The 27,138-nt window shown below is 41.6% G+C and overlaps 1 protein-coding gene across 11 annotated transcripts; it reads left to right on the top strand.

Moving 5' to 3' along the window:
- On the top strand, positions 1 to 27,138 carry C1H21orf91 (chromosome 1 C21orf91 homolog). 11 transcript variants are annotated; one of them, XM_065576186.1, is made up of 6 exons: positions 1 to 134; positions 1,209 to 1,339; positions 17,776 to 17,832; positions 18,086 to 18,619; positions 25,584 to 25,646; positions 26,185 to 27,138. In XM_065576186.1, the coding sequence occupies exons 2-6, from the start codon at positions 1,216 to 1,218 to the stop codon at positions 26,343 to 26,345; spliced, it is 939 nt and encodes a 312-aa protein (XP_065432258.1). In that variant the 5' UTR covers positions 1 to 134; positions 1,209 to 1,215; the 3' UTR covers positions 26,346 to 27,138. The 11 variants fall into 11 exon arrangements, 8 of the variants coding, with proteins under 8 accessions (XP_065432258.1, XP_065432281.1, XP_042711669.1 ...); XR_010594462.1 differs by having other exon boundaries at positions 29 to 134; positions 18,086 to 18,639; XR_010594461.1 differs by lacking the exon at positions 1 to 134 and adding an exon at positions 154 to 287 and having other exon boundaries at positions 18,086 to 18,639.

The following is a 27,138-nucleotide window of genomic DNA, read 5'->3' as shown; positions in this document are numbered from 1 at the left end:
ACATTCTACCTGACCGGCGTGCTCGGGGAGGGGAAGCGATGGGGGAGCAATCTGTCCTCTCACTTAGCCCGAACCTCCGCGGGCCCCCGTACGGGATGGGCGTGACGGGAACCGGGTAGAGGGCAGGGACTACGGTAATCGAACCCCCCCCCTTTCTCTGTAGAGCGATGGTCTCTTCCGGAAGCGCGCGGGCGAGGCCTCAGGGAGCCCGCCTGGCCGCGCCGCTAACAATAGGGAAGCGGGGCTGGGGAGCCGCGGGCCCGAGAGACGCGGGGAGCGACGCAGCGGTGAGGGGCTCTGCCTGCTGCGGGAGTCGGGTCTGTGGTGAGGGGCGGGGGAACCGAGGAAGGGGCTGGTGAGGGCGCCCCTGTGGGGACGAGGGAGGGGGCAGGCTGGGGGCGGTCTCTGTGTGTCCCTGCCGCGCTCGGCGGGTCCGGCCCCGTTCCTCTGGCGCGCCCGCGAGTCCAGCCCGGCCCCGCGAGCCTGCTGCGCCCCGTGCCGGCCACTTCGCTGCGTTGGGGGGTCGCCTCCTTCCCGTCTCAGCCGCAGGTGCCGCCCCGAGTTCCCCGGCACGTGTCCGTTTTCTGCTGGAAATCTCCGTAAAGTTTCCAGGCGCTGGTTTCAGAGTCGGGGCTTGTGATAGTTTCACCCGCGGGGGCTGCCAGGGCAAACCTGCATTAACTCGTTGTGCCATCAGACGCTGCTAATTGTCCGTGGGCGGGGGGAACACCAGAGCGTGTAGTAGGAAATACTTTGTTGTTGTCTGACTGGAGAATTACGAAGGAGGATGTGATTTAGGTAAACTTCTCTAGTTTCGTTAAAATATGTTTGCAATGGAGTTAACAGCCCATATAGAAACCACTTTAGTCCTTCCAGTGTTTTCATATTGTTTGAATTATGTGAACATATAAGATATTAAAAGGGACAGGCATCTGATTTCTTGTATTGCTTTCAGAAATTACACCCTGATGAATAAAATAATAATACTGCATAAATGAGTTTGTAGCCTTTATTTTCTTTAGTGCATCTGTGTCCAGAACTCAAACCACTTTCAGGAACCATACCGTTTCTGTAGTAAATGTGGATGCATATTGACTGAAATTTGAGTTTTGTCAAGAACTGCAGAATATATTTCTTGCTTCCTCATTTTGACAAAAGGGATAGTATAATGTTATAAAATAACGTTGTCATCTTTGCCTTTCTCCTAGGAGCACTATGAATGAAGAGCAGTTTGTTAACATTGACTTGAATGATGATAATGTTTGCAGCGTGTGTAAACTGGGAACAGAAAAAGAAACACTCTCATTTTGCCATGTCTGTTTTGAGTTAAACATTGAAGGTAAGAAATCAGTACAATTAACTCAATAATGTACTTCATTCTAAATGTCCTGGAATACCTTGCATTGAGTTAAAGAGAAAAAGAAAGTTCTAAAAAAGGAAAGTGACTTGGTGGCTTGAAGCCAGTGAGAAACAAACTCTTGTCTGTATCCCTTTGTGCATAAATAGTTATCAACAAATTTGTAGATGTAATGCATAATTTTAACACTATTTCTAAGTAACTGTGATAATTTTGTGGACTTACTTCCTTAAGGCTTCCAAACCCTGAATAATTAACATACTTTTTGCCATTCTAAATAACTTCTTCCTGAGTAAATGACTTCCATTATTACCCTTTGTCTTTCCTGTTTCAATTAGATTTCTTTATGTACTATAAAAATCAGCTTGGCTGGGCTTTTGGATAAACAAAAATTTATAAAAAAGTAGACAATCATCTTTTCCGAATAATGTTGTATACTTGCAGTGATAAATAGTATCTAATAACAGGAAATGCTTTTCAAAATACCAAGATAAATTGTGTAATGGATGTTTTTCTGTTTATTTTGGGAAAGTATCTTTGTACTGTGTTAGTGCCTAAAGTTCCCAGTCAGAGATAGGTGGCCGCCTATGCTAAGCACGGTCTTTTCTTCTTTGATTTTCTTTGATTCCTGTCCATGAGGCCAGCAGCAGTGGTTGGGCTGAATTAAATCTTTCCACCATTTCCTGTTTTGTTGTGGCTTCATGGCTTTGTTCATCTTCAAGCCTTTTTGTTCTATGTCATTCACTGTGTCTATCCAACGTATCTTTGGTCTTCATCTATTTCTAGTTCCTTGTCCTCTGGTATGTATCACCATGTATGTTATCCTTTCCGAGTTCATTGCTGACAGGTGTCCAGACCATTGCAATAGTATTTCTTCGATCTTGTGTGTTTGGCACGGTACAGAAAAAGTACTTCAGAGGGCACTCTGTGCCCCCAAGAGTTTACAGATGAACTAACGTAATTACATAATTATCAGATTGTAAAGTTTAAGCCCAAGACATTTCATGATAGGTTAAAACATCAGTTTTCATAGGAATAATCTAAACAACCATATTGAGGGCAGGGACAATGCCTGCAGCTTCAAGGGTCCACATATGTGGATGTTTTTGTGGGACTGAACAGCCGTGTTTTAAAGTGTCAAGTTTTACTTTATTGTACTCTTCTGTGTATGAATTAAATTGCACCACAAAAGGGAGTTCTGCAAATTAGAACTCTTCCATTTTGATACGCCATAGATGCTTTGTAGCATCACATTGCTGCCAGACTTGGACAACAAAACTAATCCAGTCTGATTATATAATGGATAGATCTACCCATCCTAGAAGTACTTGTCTGGCAGGGGTGACCCCAAGCCATGCCTACATTAGGAGTGCTTTACTGGTATAAGAATACCATTATACGATGCTGGCGAAGTGCTCCTGGTCTGGATGCAGCTGTACTGGCAAAGGTGCACTTAGTACCGGTATAATAAAACAACCCCCAAAGAGTGAAACATGCTATCCCTGTAAAAGTGCAGATTTTCCAGTAAAGCTGCTTCTACAGTGTGGGCTTTTGCTGGCACAGTGATGTTGGTCGGGGATCACAGAACTCTACACTGATGACCAATATAGCTATGCCAGCAGAAGTCTAGTGTAGATCTGGCCTGCATCGACAGTGGGCGACTGAAAGGGAACAAGTTCATTGGTATGCAATGTATGAAGTTTGTGTGCCCTTCGTGCTGTTCTAAGTAGTAGCATCTCCTCCTTTATCTTTTGTTCTGATATAGGAAAGAACTAATTGATTGCATTTAACATGAAGGAGGGGTGGAGAGTTTCAAACTTCATAGCTTGTGTAGGCCAAAAATCCCATTGTACCATACTCCTGGTCTCTCTTTCAGGGACTCCCTGCATCTCCCCAATCTCCTTCCCCCACCAGAGGTTCTGTGTGTTCCCCATTCTCCCCTCAATGGCTGGTGTTTTGCTTCCCATTTCCTCCTCCCTAGATAGCAAGGGCTCTCTCTATGTAATAAACGCTCATTTTCCCACTTCTCCCATGCAAGGGGCACTTTCTGCTGCCCCATACCTGGGTCCCTGTTCTCCACTCATGTGAAGGACTGTGTGCACACGCCTCCATACACACCTATTTCTCCCCGCCCCCCTTTCTTATTTCTGTCTGGGTGATAAGTCATTCATGGTATCAATATGTTAAACTATTGGGACGCTGAGCAGAGATGAGATAGGGTATTGTTATGTTGGAAGCCATGGATGGATGCTATCAACTAGGTTTTTTTAATCTATAGACCAGGGATCGGCAACCTTTGGCACGCGGTGTGGGACTAGTGGGAGCCGCGATCAGCCGAACCTGCGGACACGGCAGGTAAACAAACCAGCCCGGCCTGCCAGGGGCCGAAGGTTGCCAATCCCCGCTATAGACAATTGCAGAGGTGATTGAAGATTTGCTTAAGAGCTGTCAGCAGCTTCATGTGTTTCCCATTGGTCTTGCAGTTTATCCTAAATCAGTCTGGTTCCAGTCTGCATAGAACTTTCCCTGAAATATTGGAATTAGTCAAATGCTGCATTCAAAAGTTACCACATTACAAATAAATGCTGTTGAGTTTTTGACCAAGCTTGTAAAGGCCTTAGAGGGTTTTTTGGGAACACTGTTGAAGTTGAGATCAAGGTCTCCAATGCCTTTGCTGTTCCTCAAGCTTTATTGAATGCCAGAAGAGTGAAACTGGTGTGACTGCTTGCTGTCTATAATTTATATATAAAAATATGCTCTTTTTCCAGTTCTAACTGAAGTTTTAATGCATACATAATACTAAAGAATGGTAGTTGTACTCCGGTCTCATAGAAGCCAGAAAATATATTGGTCAGTCTGTGTCGCTTTCATGTGCTTACTATCTTAACTTATTTTGGTAAAAATTAAAATAAAACCGCCTTTAACATTGTCACTCATTCAGTAAAAAAGGTAGTACACATCTTAATCTAGCAAGCACTTGTGTTTAATACTTCAGTAGTACTGCACCGTCTGCCTTCCCTTTCTATGTAGAAAGGACTTCCTACTATAGCTTCATCTTTTGATGATGAAACTGGACAGTTGCTTTGAATTAAGGAATATTGTCAGTGTACTTTAAAACTTGGATTTTTTTTTCGTAGTTCTTAAAATAACTGATAGACTTACAGTTTTCTCTTTCTGGTTATATTTTAATGCCACCACCTACACTTTAGAATTAAAGAGAACCTGGTGCCATAATCCATCAAATACTATACTTTTATTTGCAGTTCAATGCTTTTGTTGCAGTGTAACTACTGTGCATGACTTGTGAACATAAATGACTTTGATATTCAGACATTTGCTTCTTGCTGGTAGGAGCCTTGATATAAAAATATTTCTGCTTTTATTGTGAGATTACTGTATGCATTTGTCTCTCCATGCTTTGTTTTGAGCAGGTGAGCTTGAATCTGGCACAGTAGTGGATAAATATAGCTTTATAAAAAACTCAGATTTAATATGATAGCAACAAAATGCATTTATTTCTGGTAATTTTGAATAGTATTAGAGGTACTAAGATTGCTGCACAAAAGTCTGTTATATAGCCTTTATTTTTAAGATTTGTTTTACAAGCCTAAAGAAATAGCTACTTAAAACTGTGTTTTGTTTAAGGGAAATGTGATGTGTTTAGGTTTATGTACTTATTAATCTAGAAATATTTATTTAAGTGTTGACGCCCTTATCAGCATAGAATCTGAAGACTTCATAACTACTGCCTTTTGCCCTCAGTATGCCCCTATGAATTTGGGAAATACTATACATGTTTACAGAGGGGAAACTGAACTGAGGCACAAAGTAAAATAAGTGATTTTTCTGAAGTCTCACTGAAAGTCTGTAGCTGAGCCAGAAAATGAATCCTGGTATCCTGAGTCCCAGCCCAGTGCCCTGATCACTAGAGCTTTTCTACCTTGACTACCACTTCTTAGACCATTGACTTACAGAACAATTTGCCATTTGGAATGTAGAAAAGTAGTAGTGGTCTTCAGTTGTTCAAGACTTGGGAGGGGAACACATTGGGTAATCCACAAACTTTTTTATAAAACAAAATGCATCAGGAATTTTCTTACTAGCTTTACATTTCTATCATTCTGTCATCAGTCACTTCTTGCACAAGAAATGAGCAATCATTTGTAATTGCTAATTTTCTTGCACTGAATAGTTATAAATTATGAGATGCAGTGTGTCAGAAATGTCATGACTATTTAGGGATAGCTCAGTGGTTTGAGCATTGGCCTGCTAAACCCAGGGTTGTGAGTTCAATCCTTGAGAGGGCCACTTGTGAATCTGGGGCAAAATCAGTACTTGGTCCTGCTAGTGAAGGCAGGGGGCTGGACTCGATGACCTTTCAAGGTCCCTTCCAGTTCTAGGAGATGGGATATCTCTATTATTATTATTATTATTTAAAGTTTAGTTGCTGCTTTTTATTTGAATTGGATGGCATCAGGCACTCAGACTGTTAAACTTTCAAAGACTTAGTTTATTGGGTGTTTTTTCTATTTGTGAGTGCTAGCTGTTCAGCATGGGAAGTAAGCAAGCACTTTTATCGTTCTTCAGAAACGAAACTGATAGCTAGGAAAGAGATATTTGTTCTACCTATTGTATATGATGTTTGGTTTAACTTAATATCTGAATTTATATTTAGATATGCAGTTTACATATAAACAAACTGTTCCTCTCAATTAAAAAAAAAGAAGCCACTTGTATTTTAAAACAAACTTTCAATACACATAACTGTGTTTAGTATCTTTCCAAGGTAATGAGCATTTCCAGTGTCCACAGTAGCCTGTGTCAGCTTCCCTTCAACACTTTCTGGAAATGAGTTTTCATTTCCCTCATATTTCACAAAGGACCCAAGCTTTCTCTCTTGACTTGGTCTCCTTTGAGGCCAGAGTTCTGTCTTCTTTCCTGGGCAGTATTTGACAGCATTTTTTCCTAAAACTGGCTGTACCAATTCCACACATCTTAAGCAAAACTAAACTTATTTGGCATGAGATTTAAAACCATAAGAAAACCCAGAAAAAGATTGTAGAACTTCAAACATGTGTAGATTAAATATTGCAGAAAGTACAGATAGCTAGGCTGACTTTTTCATTAACCATAAACCAGTTGGTTACTATGGATGGAACATTATACCCATGCAGAGCCCCTCTAACTGTAGAAGTTCATTTGTATGGATAATGACTTCATCCTTTCTCCTTAGTTAAGTAGAATTAAAAATGTAGTTTGTTTTCATTTAGCTCTTAGGTTGGGAACTTTCCAGTCTGTCATTAGGTTGTTTCCTGGATTGGTGTTAGGGTTTCGGTACGTTTCAACTTCTGCTTTTCTGAGGCTGTTTTTAGGAGTTAAATGTTTATTAGCATGTTTGGACATTAACTCAGATGGCAGTACATAATCACAAGGATATCTATACTCAAATGTTAAGTCTCGTTCACAACCTTTTGTGAGTAAGCAGACAAGTTAAACTCAACTCCCCTCCCCAGTCACTGTTCTTGCTCATTTAAAAGAATTCCTTTGAACCAGTAGGGATTTTAGCCTTTGAGTGAAATATAAATGCATGCTTTGTCTAAACTATTGGTCAATATTTGTATTGAGTTAATACCATAAGGACTAAATTAGGCTCAAACCATTGACTAGGTTCTGTATAAATGCAATCTAAATCAGTAGGGATCCACTTAGGTTTTGGAGTCCACCTGCTTTGAGCTCTTGGCAGGGTTGGGCCAAAATACAGAAGACACAGGAATAGACACATAACATATGCAAAATCTCCCTGTTTCTTGATCCCTACCTATATAATTTCTTTGAAGGGAGAAGGTTTATAAACAATCGTTATTTAAAGAAAAACTTGGACTAAGTCACAGCTTAAAATTTTTCTATACTTGTGCTAAAGTATTAGTGAACTTTAAACATTATTTCCATTTTAATATAATCTTACATAATTTGTTCACCTGTCTTACACTTAGCTCAGTTTGTGTAGTCAGATTCACTTTCTAGTTCTTATGTGTTACAGTGCACATTAAGGGAATCTTTGTATCCAAAACTCTTCTTTGGGGGAAAAGAGGTGTATTTAGCTATATATTTTTAATTAAAAAATGTTTTTATGCTAATTCTGAATTTTGTGCCTAAAGTAACTGATAGTGTCCCTTAACACTTAACTCAAAATAGACATCTGATAACTAACACGTTACATGGTTTTAAAAGTTATGCTGAACAATGTCTACGAAAACTTTAAAAGGTCAATTCCGTTCATGTAGATCCTCACTGGGTGTTGAATGTCAACTCTTCTATGGCTTTAAAAAGAAGAAAAAGCCAACAGCTCAACCACACACACATAATTTAGTTGCCTTTTCACAACTACATGAAACAGAAGATTTGTGGATTGGACTAAGCTTAAAATGGATTTCCTGTTTCTAATTTATAAGGGTTAGATTGCTTAAGTAACGTCATGTGACTTCCTGGCTATCTTGGTTCTACAGACTTTTTTTTTTTCTCTCTCTCTCCCCCCCCCCCCCCCCCCCCCCCCCCCCCCCCGGGTAACTTTGTGTTGGTTGTGGGGTAGGAGGGAGACTAACTGAACTGTTTTCAGTATTGCCCATTAGCTAGCCTGGATCTTTAATTTTAGCAGAAACCCTGCATGATCTGAGTTGCTTCCCATCCATCCAGACACATCCTCTGTAAACTAGTTTGGAGACTACTTTACTACTGAGGTCTGCTTTGCCTCTCTGACGGATGCTCGTGGGAACCTTCTAATATCAGAAGCTTAAGACATCTGCATGCGCTTAGTAAGAGATCAGATTTGGCAGTAAAGGTCTCTTCCAGCATTTTTCCTCCAAAAGTTAGATGCTTATCTTTTTTTAAGACAAGCAATACAAAAATAGCTCAAGGTGTGTTGGTTCTGGTGTAATTCAAAAAAGCTTTTACTTCTTGCAAGCAAGGTAGTCCATTGTATGCTCCTATCACTTGATATGTTTTGGCGAAAGGGAAAATAACTGTTCAAGATGTACTAACTTAAAATCTTAATGCAGAATTATTGAATACATTTGACAAGTCTATTATTAAACATCAAAAATGTCTTAAATAAAAGCTATACCATATTACATGATAAAATATAAAATCTGACAGATTGAAATTTGTTACTTAACCACAGGACATGTGTAGTGACACGCCATTTTTTTCTCCTCCTACAGAAGACTACATGTAGGGGTTTATGTCTAAAAGAATTATATGCACTTTACTTATAACTTCACCACCAGCCCAGGAAAACTAGAGATTGAGTAATGGCTGGCTTTTGGCCTCAACACATTAGTTCTTGTTTAAGCTACATGGGGATAGTTAAATTGGTTTAACTACATCAATGTAACATACATTTCAAGGTTATGTTCACACAGCACAGTGCTATATTGATTTAACTTCAGTATAAGCTGGTATCCCATGGATGCCATGGCTAGGGCTAGATCTCCCAGGGAAGGCAGAAGCAGACTAGCTGTTAAGTGACTGAAGCATCTCGACAGCTGTGGACAGAAAGGAGTGCCTGAAGCCACCTAATAGGCCAGGTAGGAAGGATTGGGTGCTCTAGAGTACTGGATTAATAGGATGGTAACACAGGTGTCCCAGTGTATCCAGAAAACCATGGAATGCAGTTTCCCTCCTTCCTACACTTTTGTGGGTAAGTAACCCCACCCCAAAATCCTGAATTAATGGAAGTTGGGGATAGGACAGGCACCAGCACTATACCCAGATAGCAAAGAGTCTTATACTCCCTCCCCCTGCTCTTTAGATCTTAGGCCGGGTCTACACACTAAACTGCATCAGTTTAATACTCTTGGGGGCATTCTGCACCAAAAAAATTTAAAATTCTGCGCACAATATTTTAAAATTCTGCAAGTTTTATTTGTCAGTAAATAAATAAATGCAGAGGCTCCAGTATGGCAGTGGGTAGCACAGGCCGCTGGCTGCACGATGGTGTGAGATCACCCTGCAGCCTCCCCACCACCCACCCCGGGACACGGACTCAGTGGTGAGTCTGCATCCGACCCTGACACAGCACAAGGCCTGGGTCTGCCCCAGAAACACCCTGGAGACCTGACCTTCTGTGCCTGGTGCACCCAATGTGGGGCAGGCAGGCTCAACCAGGCAGGATCCAAGTATGAAAGGGCTTGGTGTGGGTTGAGAAGGTTCTGTGTGGGACAGTCTGGTTGCAGGCAGCTCGGGGGGTGGGGGGGTCTAGGTAGGGGGGGGATCTGAATGTGCAGAGGCTCATTGGGGGAGTTCCAGGTGCTGGGGCAGTGGGTTCTAGGTGAAGGTGTTTGGTGCTCAGCAGAGGGGTCTGGGTGTGGGGGGCTCAGTAGGGAAGTCTGGATGCTGGGGGAGTGGGGCTTGGTGGAGGGGTCTGGGTGCAGCTAGTTGGGGGGTCAGTGGTGTGAGGGCTGAGGGTAGTGCGGGGGGATCATCAGGGTGGGGGTTTAAGTGCAGGGAGCTCAGTGGGGGGGTGGTCTGGGTGCAGGGGTGAGGGGTCTGGAGGCAGGGGGGCTCCAGATGCAGGGGTTGAATTCAGTGGGGTGGGGTTTGGGTATGGAGGGCTAGGGTGGGTTCTGGGTGTATGGGGTAAGGCTTGGTGGGGGGTGTCTGGGTATGGGAAGCCCAGATGCACAGTGGTTGGGCGGATGAGGGAGCAGCTCCCCACACAGTAACCCCTTTCCCCACAGCTGAAGAGGAATGGGGCAGGAAGCAGGGGAGGAACCTGAAACGATGTACCTGCACTGCTAGGGAATGGTGTGTCACTGCTCTTGCATCTTCCCTTTGGTTCCCTGTCAAAGTCATTTTTCTGCGGGGGACATGAATTCTGTACTTGCACAGTGGTGTAGAATTCCCCCAGGAGTATTAAAGTTTAATTAACAAGGTGCTTTCAAACAGACTCCATTAAAGTAGTGCACTTTAAGTGTGTGGACATCTTTAAATTGATTTTTAACTGGATTATCATTTTTAATTTACACCTGTTAATTTAATTTTTTAGTGGAGGCGAGTGCCAAACTTAGTAGCCTTATAGTAAACATTTTCATTAAGGAACATTGCAATACAGACCTTCATTAACCGGATTAGTGAGCTTTATAGCATTCATGTATCTGAAAAGTGCATTTTATGACTAAAAAGTTCCTTCCTTTCCAGCTACTGATGAAATAAATTGATGTTCACAGTTGTAAAAGCAATTAGAACTGGGAAGTCCTATTAGACGCTTGCTGGGATCTGAAGGTAATGGCAGTAGCTTATTCTGTTACATTAATTTAAATTGATAGGGTGGAAAGACCAAAGTGTTTTAACAGCTACCTAACAAAGTAAAATGCAACAGAAGTTAAGCAAAGCAGGCTGCTGATCACTGAAACTTGGGCCAGGTCTACATTACCCCCCTACTTCGAACTAAGGTACGCAACTTCAGCTACGTGAATAACGTAGCTGAAGTTCGAAGTACCTTAGTTCGAACTTACCTTGGTCCACACTCGGCAGGAAGGCTCCCCCGTCGACTCCGCGGTACTCCTCTCGCTGAGCTGGAGTACCGCAGTCGACGGCGAGCACTTCCGGGTTCGACTTATCGCGTCCAGACTAGACGCGATAAGTCGAACCCAGAAGTTCGATCGCTCGCCGCCGAACTACCGGGTAAGTGTAGCCAAGGCCTAAGTCATGTAGGCATGTGAAATAGTCTTGGTGTTCAAAGGCACTCTGTTGTGTGTTCAGCATTTGCACCTGTTGAATGGATTTAATTTTAGGTATTTTGGATGACTATTCCCCCCTCTAGGTGAAGTGATCAAAACACTTGCAAACATGGCTGAGAGCTCTTGGTGATATTCTAAACAAAAAGTTTAATCATTTTGTGATCTGTTACTGCCTTGGTTTTAAGTTGTCAGCCATTTTTGGCTGTTTTTAAATGTACAACTATACCTGTGTGATAGCACGGGGTTTGGCTACTAGTATTCTTTGTGTTAATTGCTACAGCATTCCTTCTCAGAAAACTGGGGAAAGGGCAAATAGGCAAGTGTATACATATACCTGTAAAAGCAACTATTGATGGATACCTGGCCACTAAAGACTAGACTAGCCAAGTCATGCTGGGGGCACAGGTGCAGCAGGCTAGCATGTAGGAATATTGAGGCACAAGGACCAATATTTTAAACAGTGAAATAAAGAAGTCCCAGGACAAGGTTAGCCAGGGAAGCTCTGGTTCAAAGCTGGCTAGTGAATATTGTATCATTGCAAGATAAACTTATGCTGTAATTTACCATAACCTTGATGAGCCTTGCTTTGCTTGCTTATTTGTCCCTTTCCATAGAGTGGAGGAAGAACTAATTTAATTGCTACCTGGACTGAATACCTGTTTTCTTGATAAAACTGACTAAGCTGCTTGGTCCATGGCATTCGTCAGTTTGCAAAAAGTTTTTGATGAAATACCAATAAAAGGAAAAAATAAATCTTAAGAATCTGTGTGGAGTGTGTGTTTCCAAGAGTGGCATTCCAGTTGCTATATAAAGCAGATGATGGCCAATGTTTTGGACTACAATATCTATTGCAAGGAGAGTACTTTTTTCTGTAGGCCTGATTCTGGATGAGTGTCTGTTGTTAGCTTGTGTTGGCTGTCAATTGTAAGTTCTGAGTTTTTCAGTCGAAAATGCCAAAGAACATCAGTTGTAGACCTTAGACAGAGCTACTGTGAAGGAAAGCACTACTTATCACTTAACTCATTAAAAAGATAGTTAGAAACTGTTGCACCTAAATCATGTACACCTCTACTCCGATATAACGCTGTCCTCAGGAGCCAAAAAATCTTACCGCGTTATAGGTGAAACTGCATTATATTGAACTTGCTTTGATCCACCGGAGAGCGCACCCCCTCCCGGGAGCGCTGCTTTGCCGTGTTATATCGAGTCCCGTTATATCGGGGTAGAGGTGTAGTAAGATTGGGAGTGTTTTTAACTGACATAAGAAATTTTAATTTTGGCTGTCTTTGGCTTTTTCATAGACAACATTGTGCTTGCGAAAAACAAACAGTTCTGTAATTTATTACAGAAATAAATCATATGGTTTTAAAATTATGTGGTTGCACAACTGGCATAGTGCAGAACACATTCTGAATTCTTCTCTTCTGTTTAATTTCTGCTAATATAACATTTGTGTCTGAAGCTCACAACTTCTAATATCATACTCTGACACAGAATAGATATGTTTGGTCAGGGTGATAGTTATCTTAAGTCCAGAGCAAGAAAATCAATAATGCATAAAATTGTATTTGTTGGAATAGTAAAGTTATCAGCATGGAAGATTGTTGCAATAGCCTGACACAATTGACAATATAAAATGATGGGACTAGTGTCATTCTTATGCTTGTGTGCATTCTTTGGCCTAATATTGAAGCAGTTCCAGAGGGTAAATATCTTTGGCCAGGTGGGGAAGCAAGCATGAGAGACTCTGTAGCCTAGTGGCTTGAACACTCGGAAAGCGGGAGACCCAGGAACCAGTTCCCCTGCTCCAGTGAATTTTTTAATTGTAAATCTACAGTGGAACAGCTTCAGCAGAGGAGACTGAAGGAGCCCCACCTCAGACTATCCCATAGCCCAGTAACAAGGCCACTGACCTGAGAGGTGGCAGAGCCCTGTTCAAATCCCTTCTCCCCCTCAGGCAGAGGTGGGTTTTGAACCAGGGGTCTCTCACGGTCCAGGCAAATAACTCTTACCACATTGGCTAGGTTAGAGCAGGGGTGGGCAAACGTTTTGGCCCGAGGGCCACATTGGGGTTGCGCAACTGTATGGAGGGCCAGGTAGGGAAGGCTGTGCCTCCCCAAACAGCCTGGCTCCTCCCCCCTCCCACTTCCCGCCCTCTAACTGCCCCCCTCAGAACTCCCAACCCATCCAATCCCCCCTGTTCCCTGACCCCATCCACACCCCAGGACACTCAGTTGGAGAAATGCTGGCCTCCCTCATGAAATCTGTATAATATATGGTAAAAGACCAGATTTCATGGTCTGTGATGCATTTTTCATGGCTGTGAATTTGGTAGGGCCCTAGTTATGAATGTAGCCCCATATATGATTTAGTAGTTAGGCTGATCCTAACTCACACAATAGACACAGCTAGGTCGATGGAAGAATTCTTCCATCAACTTAGCTACCGCTCTCAAGGGGGTGGGTTTACTACAGTGATGGAAAAGAACCCTTCCATTGCTATAGTGCTTGTAGTGTAGACATACCCTCAGAAACTTCGACTTTTTTCACTGAATTTGACACTATTAGGCTTGCAAGTCTGAGTTACTGATTAGGATTTTAAAATGTCACCTCAGAGCACGTATAAAAATAAATACTTTGCCCAGGGTTGTGTTTAAGTAAGATGCAGCTCTTGTATTACTACATATTGTTTTTATATAAATTTTTGTTTGGAAACTTAATATAAGAAATGGGGCAGTGAATATCCATTATACTAAATCACATCTTCATAGTGCTTGTTGCAAGTTATAATTAACTCTCCAATATTAAACTCAAACTTTGCTCGATGCGTATTGTCTGTCACTATTTTGCAGACCCTGGATTCTTTACAAAAAAGAGACAATGCCAGTTAAAATATTGACAGAGACGTATTTTAAAAATCCTTCCTTGTATAAGTTGAATCAAAAATAAACTGAGCATCCCCTTGTCTCTCTGTTTTGTGCGTTTACAGTGTTCCAGGCATTCACTGAGTCAGATGCATAATTCTCAACCTCAGTTTTACAAGTAGAAAGTTATGCACCTTTTGACCTTCTGACACGTTCTGCCAACAGTTACATGCATGGAACTCCCACTGAAGTTTGTGGGGATAATGACCATATATTTAAGGGCAGAACATGGCCTTATTTAACAATCTAGAATTCATAGTGGTTCTGTCAAAATTTTAATATACTTCCTTTATAAACTCCGAGTGCTGCTTCTAATTGCAACATGTAGTGCCTCTTTAATTGAGGCATCAGCATTTATTCATGAACCCCCACTCATTTCATTTTTTTAAACATAGCTGTTTAATAGTTTCATTATGCAGAAACATGACCATCAATTGCCTGCTTTCTGGGTTTGAAAAACCCACGCATTGGTGGGTATAGTTCTTTCCCTAGTGGATGGAGAAAGCCATGCATCATAACTTCTGACTAAGGACCAGGAACTTCTGTACAATTGAAAGGTTTTTTTAAACAAAAACAAAAAACAACACTTTTAGCCCTTATAACTGTCTGCATGTAAACCCATCATAAATCAGTGCAACTGCCTTCCTAAGTCTTCAGACAACTCTAAGTCTCTTGTGCTGCTCACACTTTTCCCAAAGTGAAATCAAGACAGAAGGCTGAGGAAAACACTATAGTAGAGGACATCCTCCCCATTGCACCTGCTTTCGGTAGCCAGAGGAGATTGAGGCTCTCAAGTTTATTAGGAACCTCCTAGTGAGAAACTGATATGGAAGATGTGGCCCCCGTGAAGGATTTTTGGGCAATATCCTGGTGTATTCCAAGTAACCTCCCAGCTTCCAGTAGTTAAAGGGTGTTGCCCCTGAAGAGCTGGGGACCTCACATTTTGTGTGTGCGTCTGGATTGCAGACTTATTGCTTCAGCTTCAGTGCAGCAATCAGGACCACCATTTTTTTTTTTTAATTAATTTAATTTAATTTATTTATTTATTTATTTATTTAAAAACATTGGAGCAGAGACTAACCTGAAAGGTAGGGAAATCCTTGGAGCTGTACCAGAAAGAAAGGAAACTGCAGTGCACAGGTCAGATTGGAATATGAAAATGTGGCTCTCAAACTTTTGTACTGGTGACCCCTTTCACATACCAAGCCTCTGAGTGCGAACCCACCCTTCCCCCCACCTTATAAATTAAAAACACTTTTTTTTTTTTAATTTAACACCATTATAAATGCTGGAGGCAAAGCAGGGTTTGGGGTGGAGGTTGACAGATCATGACCCCCCATGTAATAACCTTGCAGCCCCCAGTTTGAGAACCCCTGAGGTACAGCATGGTCTCTACACCACTCCCCACACACACACACCATCTCTCTCTCTCTGTTTTTTGGGAAAGAAAATAGCATATGCCCTGGCTTTTTCTGAATGAAGAACTCTGTCCCTATTTGCAACCGATGTTTGACTGTTCTCATGTTAGCCCTCTTGTGAGGATTTCTGGAGGTCATGGACATAGGTCCGTCACTAAGGCTAGGTCTACACTACCCGCCTGAATCGGCAGGTAGAAATCGATCTCTCGGGGATCGAATTATTGCGTCTCGTCGGAGACGCGACAATCGATCCCTGAATCGACACTCTTACTCCACCAGCGGAGGTGGGAGTAAGCGCCGTCGACTGGGAGCCGTGGAGGTCGATTTTGCCACCGTCCTCACAGCGGGTTAAGTCGGCTCTGATAGGTCGAATTCAGCTACGCTATTCGCGTAGCTGAATTCGACCTATCTTAAATCGACCTCCCTCCCCCCCGTAGTGAAGACCTGCCCTTAGATAATTGAGCAGTTTTAAGGAATAGCTTTTTCTGGACAGCATCCAAATCCATTTATGCAACCTAGTCTGTGGCCATCTGTGAGCAAATTGATGGAGTCTGCTGCCTAATCTGGAGTCTTTTGTATGAGATGGAGTCACACTAACTACTTTGCAGAACTGATGTTCTTGCTCAAAAATCCTATGGTTAGTGTGTGTCTGGCAGACTTTTTTCAGCCTTGGTGTGAACCACATGACGTTATTTTGTTTTTAAAGTATTCTCTAAATAGATTTGGGACATCAGTTTGGCGGTGTGGGTTAAATTCCTTTCATCCATCCTCCCCATCCCCCAAACAACCGTAGTTAAGAAACTAACTTTGTGGGGAAGGGGCCAAGAAATTCATCCTCTATCGACTAATGACTTTCTTGTTTTGCATGGAAGGAAACAAATGAGCATATTGTTATGTCAATACTTACTCTTTAAACTGATCATTCCATATTACGGTCACCAGGTATGGGTACTAGGCAAAAACTTAATCACTTAGAGACATTGTATACTGAAACTTGCATTTATTCTAAACTTAATGATAAAACATTTTCTGTCTTCCCTCCCCCATTTTCTTGCACAAGACCTTCAGGGCATCCTTAGTTATTGCTGCATTGGACTGTTTTTTGTCCATCCAACAAAAAGAACAGACTTCATTGTGCATTCTGCTTCCTATCCAAATCATTAGTAGCTTCTTTTCTGTGCAGCACTGTTAGACAAAGAGAGAGTCTTAAAATACAGTAACTTGTATAATCCTTTCACTTAAAGATACGAGAGACTCTAAGTTTTTATAAGCATAAAATATCGGCAGCATTTCATGCTGAAAAGAGGCGGAGGTGGGGGGTTGTATTGAAAAGATCAATCTCAAAAGTCTGTGGAGGCTTTTAAGCAATGTATTCCCTGTAACTTTGACTTTCTATTCCCCGATGGCTTTAAGATCTAATGGCTTGCAGCAAAGGCTTGTTGCCTCTTGATTTAAGCAGATTTGCTATATTTAAGTTATATTGGAAAGCCCTGAAAAGAAAAATGATTTGCCTTTCTCTGGTTTACACTAGAAATGTATATACATTTATCACTGCAGTTTGCTTTGAAAGTCTTTTGCAGGTTATCTTTGAAGACTATAGAGTAGATAAACCAGAGCGCAGAAAAAAACAACCTGTCTTCTACCACATACTAGCCAATGGTAGATATGAAACATGGAGGGTAGAAAGATGTCAGTGAAGAGTTGAGGCAGTATCTTGGTGAGAAGCCCAACCTGCAGCTGCTGGGTAGGGATCTGTCCTTGGACCTTACTTGAAGGTCAGTCTTTCCTGTATCTGGCTAGTAGGGTCTTTTAACCTGTGTAGCTCCTGGAAGGTGAGAAATTTTGTTTCTCCTCCACCAGACGCTTCTGGCTGCTGAAAAGAGAAAAGGGAGAGAAGGTCTCCATTGCTTGTCTTTCTCCCTCGCTTTCTGTTCTTTTGGTTCCTCTCTCCCCATAAACGGTTTCAGCACTACATGCTTTCCTAAGCCACAGTATGAAACTGACACTCTTAAGTTTCAAAATCAGAAATAAAACTAACCTGAGTCTTGTTAATTTAATTCTGCTGCAGGTTGGGAATCTCTAATTGGCAATAGAGGGACTCAGGGTGAAGCCAGTGCATTGTTGTGCACTAGCTTCATGTTTGGAAGGTTCTTTTTGAAACTGTAAGGGCTAGAAACTTAGTTTTGAGTAAAAGCTTGGATTCTGCAGAAGTTGATGTAGAGCACTCAGCCTTTCCACTCATCAAAGATGACCAGGTAATAAGATTTCTCAAGCCTTGTGGTAAAAACAATTTAAAGACGAGTTTTTTGTAGCTCAAAAGCATGTCTCTTTTACCAACAGAAGTTCGTCCAATAACAGATATTACATCACCCACCTTGTCGCTCCAAAACAAAAACAGTAAGTCTAATACTCTGATACTTAAGTGTTGATGCAGCATATACGTATGGCCTTTTTGTGCTCATTGAAACCTCAGTTGTCTTCAGATCCATTTACATGGAAAACTGCCAACACATTTTGTATGAGAGTCCTGGAAACAATATGTAGAACCACAAATTTAACTTCTAAAATGTAAGCATTTGCTTTCTAAGTATTAAAGGTATTATGGAATAACACGCAGTTTACATAGTCAATGTCATTTCTGTCTTTACAGGGGTACCAAAGTCCAATCTTCTACACACAAGATCATTAAGGGGGCACAGAGACTGCTTTGAAAAATTCCATTTAATAGCAAATCAGGACTGCCCACGATCAAAACTCTCCAAAAGTACCTATGCAGAAGTAAAAAGTATCTTGAGCAAAAAAATTAACAGGATTATACAGTATGCACAAAACAAAGATTTGGATTCTGATTCAGACAGCACAAAAACTTCTCAACACCAGCTTTTTAACTTCAGACATCAGACAGACAGAAAACTGCTTCCACAATTTGACTCCCAAGTACCCAGGTACTCTGCAAAATGGATAGATGGAAGTTCTGGGAGTATCTCAAAGTGTTCACAAAGTATTTTGGAACAAAAAGAATCTACTGATTTCAGACTTGATATGTTGCAAGAAACAGGAGCTACGTTCTGTTGCAAGAGTGTTTTATGGTCTAGTTGCAACCAGGCACCGAAGACAGAAAAAGCTAAAAGTGATTCAGATGCCAATACCCAAAGACAACATCCCCGTTACAGCAGGGACGAATGTAAGTAGAGGGGGAATTAGGTGGGTACACTTCTACTTCTCACTATGGTCTGTATATTCTGTAAAACCATCTGTAGTCTTGAACTGTTAAGTTCTCCCACATACCAGCTATAAGTGTCTAACGTGCTGAAACAGTTATTTTATGTCTATAAAAACTAGCTTTCAGGAGTCTATACAACCAAGCAAATCTTTGCAATGTGTTCACTTTATATTTCCATGCTAGTCTTAACCCACCATCACATACCATGTGTCTCCTAAACTCATGTGAGGAGAGTTCTTTGCTTATCCTTCATATTTCAGACATGACAATGCCGCACAATCCTGCCAGTGGAGGTTATTAGCAGATTACTGACAGTGACTTTCTCATTGTTCCTAAAATATGTAATTCAGAGACCAAACTACCTTGAATGGAAGAATGAATTTGTGGAAACTAGTGAAAACTTTGTATAGAACCAAAATAATGTGCAAAGTAAAATAGTTGAGATTAGTCACACACTCTAAGTATCCCAAAGTACTTAATTATATATTGGTAACGATTATAGGTATATACAGTAGCCCTTATGCACTAAAGCTTTCAAACACCCTTGGACTTTGGAACCTGTCTTATTGAAAGGCATATTTATTGACTAGGAGAGTGAAGTTAACTCCCAGCATAAGATCTATAACTCTCATATGCATGGGAAGTAATCTGCTTGTGTGAACTTACCACTCTATATAACATTACACTATGGCCAATAGTGGGGGGAAAAGTATTTTATTGGGGAGGGAAGGCACTTTATTTAAAAGGGGTCTCTGACTAAAGCCTTTTAATCAACTGCAGTATAATTCTTGTAGTGTAGAGAAATGCTAATTTATGCTTCTGATTGATCTAGTCCAGGGGTCGGCAACGTTTGGCACGCAGCTCGCCAGGGTAAGCACCCTGGCAGGCCGGGCCAGTTTTATTTACCTGCTGATGCGGCAGGTTCGGCCGATCGCGGCCCCCACTGGCAGCGGTTCGCCGTCTCGGGCCAATGGGGGCGGCAAGAAGCCGCAGCCAGCACATCGCTCGCCCGTGCCGCTTCCCGCCGCCCCCATTGGCCCGGGACGGCGAACCGCGGCCAGTGGGGGCCGCGATCGGCCGAACCTGCCGCATCAGCAGGTAAATAAAAATGGCCCGGCCCGCCAGGGTGCTTACCCTGGCGAGCCGCGTGCCAAACTTTGCCGACCCCTGATCTAGTCAAATTAAAGGTGAACATCAAGAACTCTATGGATGTAGTATTCTGGTCGAGTGATACATACACAGCGTGACCATACAGTATAATATGAATGCCTCAGGTTTTCTCTCTTGATGGTGCTCCGTATACTATGCAATATCAGCAAATAATATAATTCAGGTGCCTAAATAAGGCTGTTAATGTTGGCATATTGCTCAGTATCACTTCAGGTTTATGTAACTATATAGAAATCTTCCATTGCATTGATGTGGAAGAAACCTGAGCATTCTCACTTTCTAGCAGAAGAATGGCTTGTGAATGGCTGCTTATAGGATAGGGAGAGAAATAATGAGTCCAGAATGGTCAGGTGAAAGCTTTGTGCAGCTTTAAGTTAATGCTTATGGCTAGGGTTCTGTGTTTGTCACGGAGGTCATGGAAGTCATGGATTCTGTGACTTCTGCAGTGGCCAGTGTGGGTGACCCCACTCCTTGCCAGAGGGTGTTGTGAAGGCCAATACTATAACGGGGTTCAAAAGGAAGCTAGATAGATTCATGGATGATAGGTCCATCAATGGCTATTAGCCAGGATAGGCAGGAATGGTATCCCTAGCTTCTGTTTGCCAGAAGCTCGGATTGGGTGACAGGGCATGGATCACTTGATGATAACCTGTCTGTTCATTCCCTTTGGGGCAGCTGCCATTGGCCACTGTCAGAGGACAGGATACTGGGCTTGATGGACCTTTGGTCTGACCCAGTATGGCTGTTCTATCCATGACTTATTTATGGATAAGGTCACCGGCCATGAATTTTTGTCCATGACTTTTACTAAAAATACCCATGACTAAATCGTAGCCTTACTTATGGTGAATGTAGGTCATTGCTGTCATCCAACACTTGTCACTGCTAATTGTCCTTTCCACATCCATTTAAACAATCTGAAGTGTCTGAAAGTACGCTTGGGAATGAACTGAAGAAAATGTCCTTTGAAAAATGGAGTTTTGCTTCCTAAAAATGAGTCTTATTTTTCACTCACTCTGTGATTTTTCCCATGTCACTTGAATTCTAAAATTAAGATGTATGGAGAATTGTTCCTGTCTATGCTGCCATAGGTGACTAAGCTGACCCTGAAGGCATTACAAGCACAGGAAAACAAAAAGAGGGAAGGGATAGTTCAGAGGCCCCTAATGCATGGAAAGGCTGGATATAGATCCCTCTGGTATCTATTGATGCTGCTTCTTCAGCCTAAGTAGAACATATTTGTGGGGGATTCACTGGGAAGCAGTACAAGGCATGATTTCCCCAGTCAGAGTATTGCTTCCATTGAGAACAAGGAACAGTATTTGGTCCTTGAGATAATTTGGAGGTTCTGTCTGTACCACTTCTGAATTGCAGATTTAATGAAATTGCAGCATGAGATTAAGGTCATGGTAAAAGTGTGTGTGCATGTATGTGTGTACCTATCTCCACCATGAGTTAACATGAGGGGAAGCTGTTGCAGGGGTGAACAAGGGGATGGATCCTGCTTGCCTGATGTGACACAGTTGATTACCCTCCCTGTCCCTCCCCCTCCAATGGAAGAGTGAGCTAGAGAGGGACATTGCACTTGGGACATTCTGGTGTTTTCCGAGTGATCAGTATTCCTTGCTTTCTCTCTTCAGGAAAGAGCAGTGATGCTAGAATCGGTGCAAGCCTGTCTACTAGTATGTGTTAAGCATTCATAATCACCACATTGCCCCTGAGAGAGTTAAACTGTAAACCAGAAACTTTTGCGTGGGTTGTGGGACAAGGCATATTTAAACAGAATCTGAAGGGTCAGTACTATGCCCAGAGGGACTAAGCAGCTGGATAGCAGGTTCCAACACTCAAAGTGGGTACCAAGTTCATCTGTGTCCTGAGAGGGTGCCTCCAGACCCTGAGATTGGGGCAGTGGCCGGATTCTGTTCCGGTTTTGGGAGCTGGAAACACCACCAGATACCAGAGTCTCAGAAGTTTGGATTGCCCGCTAGGACTGCTGGAAGGGGATGCTTGCTAGCATCTGATATACTGACTGCTCTTTTGAGGACTAATGAAATAGTGGGGAAGGTTTTTGGCTGTTGGGAAGGTGTGGTGAAAGAAGAGATTAGCTAAATGTGTGGAAGAGAACTGAAGAAACAAAAGGGAGAGGACAGAGGTAGAATTCAAAATGGAAGGAGGGGACACGGATAAGTGTGTCTTCATATCAAGGTCTGGCTGTAAGGGGAGATGGTATCTGTTTCTTTGGGCTACTGCTCTCAAAGAAATACAAACAAAACCTTCCCCTTAAAACTGAAAGTATTCTTCACAGTATTAAATATGAAAAAATTAAGTGCCATGTTCATGAAGTTCTGAATTTCAGACATGGATTCCAGTATATAATCCTAACTGTTGCAGTGTGTCATATTGCCAATATCTAATGAAGCAACAAATCTCAAAGCAGGCAATAATCTATTTGACCCACCTGTGTTTTGGAATCCTCATTCACTTAATACCAAATTGACAATTTACAGCAAATAAGCAATTATGTAAAGTTTGACCTGGCCTGTGGGTTAGTCTGGCTGAAGTTAGTCATCCTGAGACTTACATGTCTGACCTCCTACTGCTGAAACAAAACCAAAGGTATGAAGCAGTTCTTGTGTTAAAAATAGCTTACTTCCTGATGGCTCTGTGTAGCAGGAGGCTTAAAGGGCTTTAAACTGTAAGAAAATTAATACTAAAAGATCTAATTTTCCATTTGCAACAAAATTTCCATATTCACAATTTACTGTTGGTTTGTAAGTCACCAGTTGTTTTGAGATTGCATATTAATTGTCTTTTATTTATTTTTAGATAGATAGATAGACAGACAGACTCATAGAGCTGGAAGGGACCTTGAAGGGCTATGGAGTCCAGTTCCCTGCCTTTACTAGCAGGACCAAGTACTGTCCCTGACAGTGTGGGGTTTTTGTTTGTTTTTTTTCCCCCCAGGTCCCTCAATGGGCCCTCTCAAGGCATTGAACTCATAACCTTGGGTTTAGCAGGCCAATGCTCAAACCACTGAGCTATCCCTCCCCTGTGTCACTTTAGTGGATATTAATGTAATTAAATCTAAACGTTTTGTTTAAAAAAAAAAAAAGTCTGTCAAAATTGAAGTATGCTGGTCTCCAGAGCATCACCTGCCTTTCTAGTAGCAATATAGCTAAGTCTGTCAGCACTCCTACTACAGATTTCCTTTGTGTGGATTTATAAATGTAGGTTGCTTGGCCAGTATGTTTGTTTTGACTATTTCAGATATGGATTGCATTAGAATACTGTCACTCTCAACTAACTTTTCTCCTAGTTTTTTTCTGCAGTATGATATGTTTGTTATGGACGTTATTGGGCTATTAGACGGGGCTCGAAAATGTTAACAAAACTTACAGGCCATTGGACTCCAGCTGCTAGCATAGAGGGTAGAGACAAAAATGGGGAGGTGAGAGGGGTTGTTGAAATACCACTAGCAAGGTCCATGTGAGAAGCCTGTCACCAGCTACTTGGAAAGAGTTGATTTCTATAATATTGCTGTACCTCGAGTCTGTTTAAGGATTCTCTTGTCTGCTTCTGGCTAGTAGGTTTCTTACAATTATTCCTGCGGGAATTCTGTGCCAAAAAATTAAAAATTCTACGCACAATGTTTTAAAATTCTGAATATTTTATTTGTCAAATATAATATAATCAGTTTCAATTATTTTGGTAGTTTATTTCAAAATACCTGTCAGCAAGTATGTCAATAACAATACAGAAGACAAAGATTCAAGAATTTTTTTGACAATTAGATTTCTTACTAGGCATATTACTCAAAGTTGTTAATTCATTTAAACTACAATACAGAAATATACTTCCCACAGTGCAAAGACTTGGGGGAGTCAGGGGTAACATAGGAGTTGAAAGAGAGGGAAGTAATTGTTGGGAAGAAGCCAGAGTGTGAACCTGGAGGAGGGGGGAGTTGGGTGTGGATGGGAGAAGTATAGAACAGTGTGTTTTGGTTTTTTTGTTTTTTTTTCAGGGGGGAGAGGATTTAGGGACCCTCCACGATGCAGATCTATTTGACACCCTAGCCTCTTCCATTCAGTCAGGCACATCTGACCCTGTCCCTGTTCGTCACTGCACCCCCCACCCCTGTTCAGCTTCTGGCTCAATGTCACCCCATTACCTCTGTGACCCCCAGTCTGTGTGCCCCACACACACCAGCAACCCTCTTATGATGCATAACAGTCTCTTCTCAGGCAAATTAAATTCAGCCATGGTTGATTTTAACTTGACTTTACTTCAAACAAGTGCCAGAATTTTTTTTAATCTTCCGAACAAGAACTTAGGTGTAAATGGGTGCAGTGTGGTGGTAGGTCTGCAGTAAGCAACTCTGGTATAGCTGTTCATGGCTATGCCAAGCTGCAGCACGGCAGAAACTTACTAAGATCTTCAAGTTTCTGCTGCTGCTATGCAGCACCCTATGGGCATCTGTGCTAATGACAAGGTTTGTCACTTCCACTCTGCCGCCTCTGAAATCTGAGCAGCAGCAGCAGCAGACCCTCCCCGGCTTGCCCTGCACTTGTGACAACATAAAACACTTTCTTGTGAGGGGTGTGGTTTTTTTTTTTTTTCCAGACACATACTAAGCTTTGGCCTCACTCTCCTTCCATTGACTTCAGTTGAAGCAGAGTTTGGCACCACTGAACACTTTTGAAAACCCTTCCCTTTATTTGTAATGCCCTCTCTCTGGGGGCAATCAAGCTGCATAGGGAAGAAGAGACATGGAAAAAATAATCATGGAACTGGCAGTTGAAAAGCAAGCTCGGTAGAAAATAGGAAACTGACAGCCTTCTGGCACTTCAGAGGGCTCTAAGGTAGTAGAGGGTTTGTCTTGGGTGCTTGTGGGATTTGGGCAAGAGAAAGAAATACATGACTTTGTTCTGAGTTCCTGAAGGTTTGAAAAATGTTACCATTGGGCTATTTGTGTACATCATAGGCCAGCATAGCTCTTGACAGATGCTTTCTACCTTGAAGGAGTCATGGCTAGAGGTAGTTTCTGTAGGGTCACAAACTTCATAGCACTTCCTATTCATGCTCACCATCTAATTGTGGAGGCCCCTACAAATATGAAAATTACCTTTTTCTAAGTGGGGGGAGGGTTAATGTGATCATATAGCTAAAAACTGCATATCCACTCTTGCAGCTTTAATTCTGGCACTTCATAACATTGAATGTTTGACTCTTCAACTTTTAACATTGAACTGAGTCAGGGGTCGGCAAGGTTTGGCACACGGCTCACCAGGGTAAGCACCCTGGCGGGCCGGGCCAGTTTTATTTACCTGCTGATGCAGCAGGTTCGGCCAATCGCGGCCCCCACTCGCCGCGGTTCGCCGTCCCGGGCCAATGGGGGCGGCGAGAAGCAGCGCGGGCGAGGGATGTGCTGGCCGCGGCTTTCCGCCATACCCATTGGCCCAGAACGGCGAACCACGGCGGGTAGGGGCCGCAAGCGGCCGAACCTGCCACATCAGCAGGTAAATAAACTGGCCCAGCCCACCAGGTGGTTTTTATATGAAATAGATGTTTGTCTTAATAGTGCAATTATCATGCTAGAAAAATCTCAAACATGACAAGTTGCTGCTAATCAACATTAACACAGCTATTAACAATTAAGGGTACAAATAAAATATCTTACGGCATGGAAACTTCATAGATGCTTTTTTGTTATCCCTTGTTTTGGTGGTGGTGGTGATGGATTTTGTTCATGTTGCAGTGAATATGATGACTCCTGAAGAGGTAGAGCAACTAAATGAAAAACTCCTCAAGCAAATCCAGGGTGAGAGATCATTTTTAAATACTTACTGATTTTTTTTATAGTGCACAAAATGTCATTTGAAATGAAACTCTAGGTTTGCTTAACTGATAAAGTTTTGAAATCTACATAAGCTTGAATCCCAGAGCAGAGAAAGGAAAGACACCTTTTACCTTTTATAATGCACTTACCCTTTGATAAAAGCTTACAACTCCTAGAAGATGTGCTGCTTCGTTTACTGGTAAGGTATTTGTGCAAGAGTTTAAACTATAGTTTAAAGTAACAAGCTTATCTAGCTTAACTTTAAATAAAATTGCAAATACATTACATGGGATTATTTAACAAATGCAAGTGTTTAGATGTTAAAATCTACTAGGGCGTTGTATACCAAGGAGTATTGTAGCTAAAAATATTTGAATGTTTTCCCAGTTCACATGCTCTCCATTGTGCACCTGTAAAATATCACACTGCATATTCCAAAACCAAGTTTAACACTACATTTTCAGGTAATGGCTTTTAAATCTGACTGTCCCTTTAAATTAAACTGTTAACTTTCTTACAGATGTTTTTGAAGAGCTGACTCGGGAAGTGCAAGAAAAGGATTCTTTGGCCTCAGAACTCAATGTCCGCCACATTGCTATTGAGCAGCTGCTTAAGAACTGTTCCAAATTGCCGTGTCTACAGGTGGGAAGAGCAGGAATGAAATCGAATGTCCCCATATAAATGGGATGAGGATCTTACTAGTATTAACTTTCCTTAACAGTTCCATTAAATAAAGCTGCACAGACCTTCTAGGAGCTTTTGGGGAAATGATGGGAAAAAACTTCTTCAAACTTAAATAAAACCAATTGTATGCAACAGCTTTTGGATTCTAACAAATGCAAGTGTTTAAATGTTAATCTACTGGGGTTTTTTTGGTTCACTCTGGACGTAGTTTTTCACGCACAATTGGCAATGTCCCCTGAAGCAGGTGTCATGTCTTAGTGATACAGAAATATTTGTTCAATAACCAAGAATGACCTAATGCCCAATCAAACAACATCCAACCAAGAGAGCTTTACAAGGAGAGCAGTATTCATGAAATTCCTTATTTATTATGAGCAATATTTTATTATTGAAATTTTATACTGAACAAAAGTTACTATTTTAGGTACTTTTTCAAATCTCTTTATAAAAAGTTTGAATGATTCTGTGTAACATTTATGCCTTGTGTATGGTTATCTTTCATGATGCAGATGTTTAAAAAAAACCCTGTTTTCTAAAGACAGATTTATTTCCCATTAAATAAATTGTGATGGTGTATCACTTTTTAGCAACTTTATAATTCAAGAAGGTGATTTCATCAGGCATGGATTGTATCTTCTGGTAGAATAAACTTAAGCACAGCACCTCTTTTTTGAAATTCCATATTATGGTTTTAGTGTATGGAGTTGGTTTTGTATGTGTGAAATATTTTTCAATGCTTAATAAAAGTATATGGCTTCAAAGAAACTAAATAAACCTGTAATACCTCTAA

This window comes from Chrysemys picta, chromosome 1 (genome assembly GCF_011386835.1).
Source record: "Chrysemys picta bellii isolate R12L10 chromosome 1, ASM1138683v2, whole genome shotgun sequence".
NCBI classification, from domain to species: domain Eukaryota; kingdom Metazoa; phylum Chordata; order Testudines; family Emydidae; genus Chrysemys; species Chrysemys picta.
This window is presented reverse-complemented; position numbering and strand designations above follow the sequence as displayed.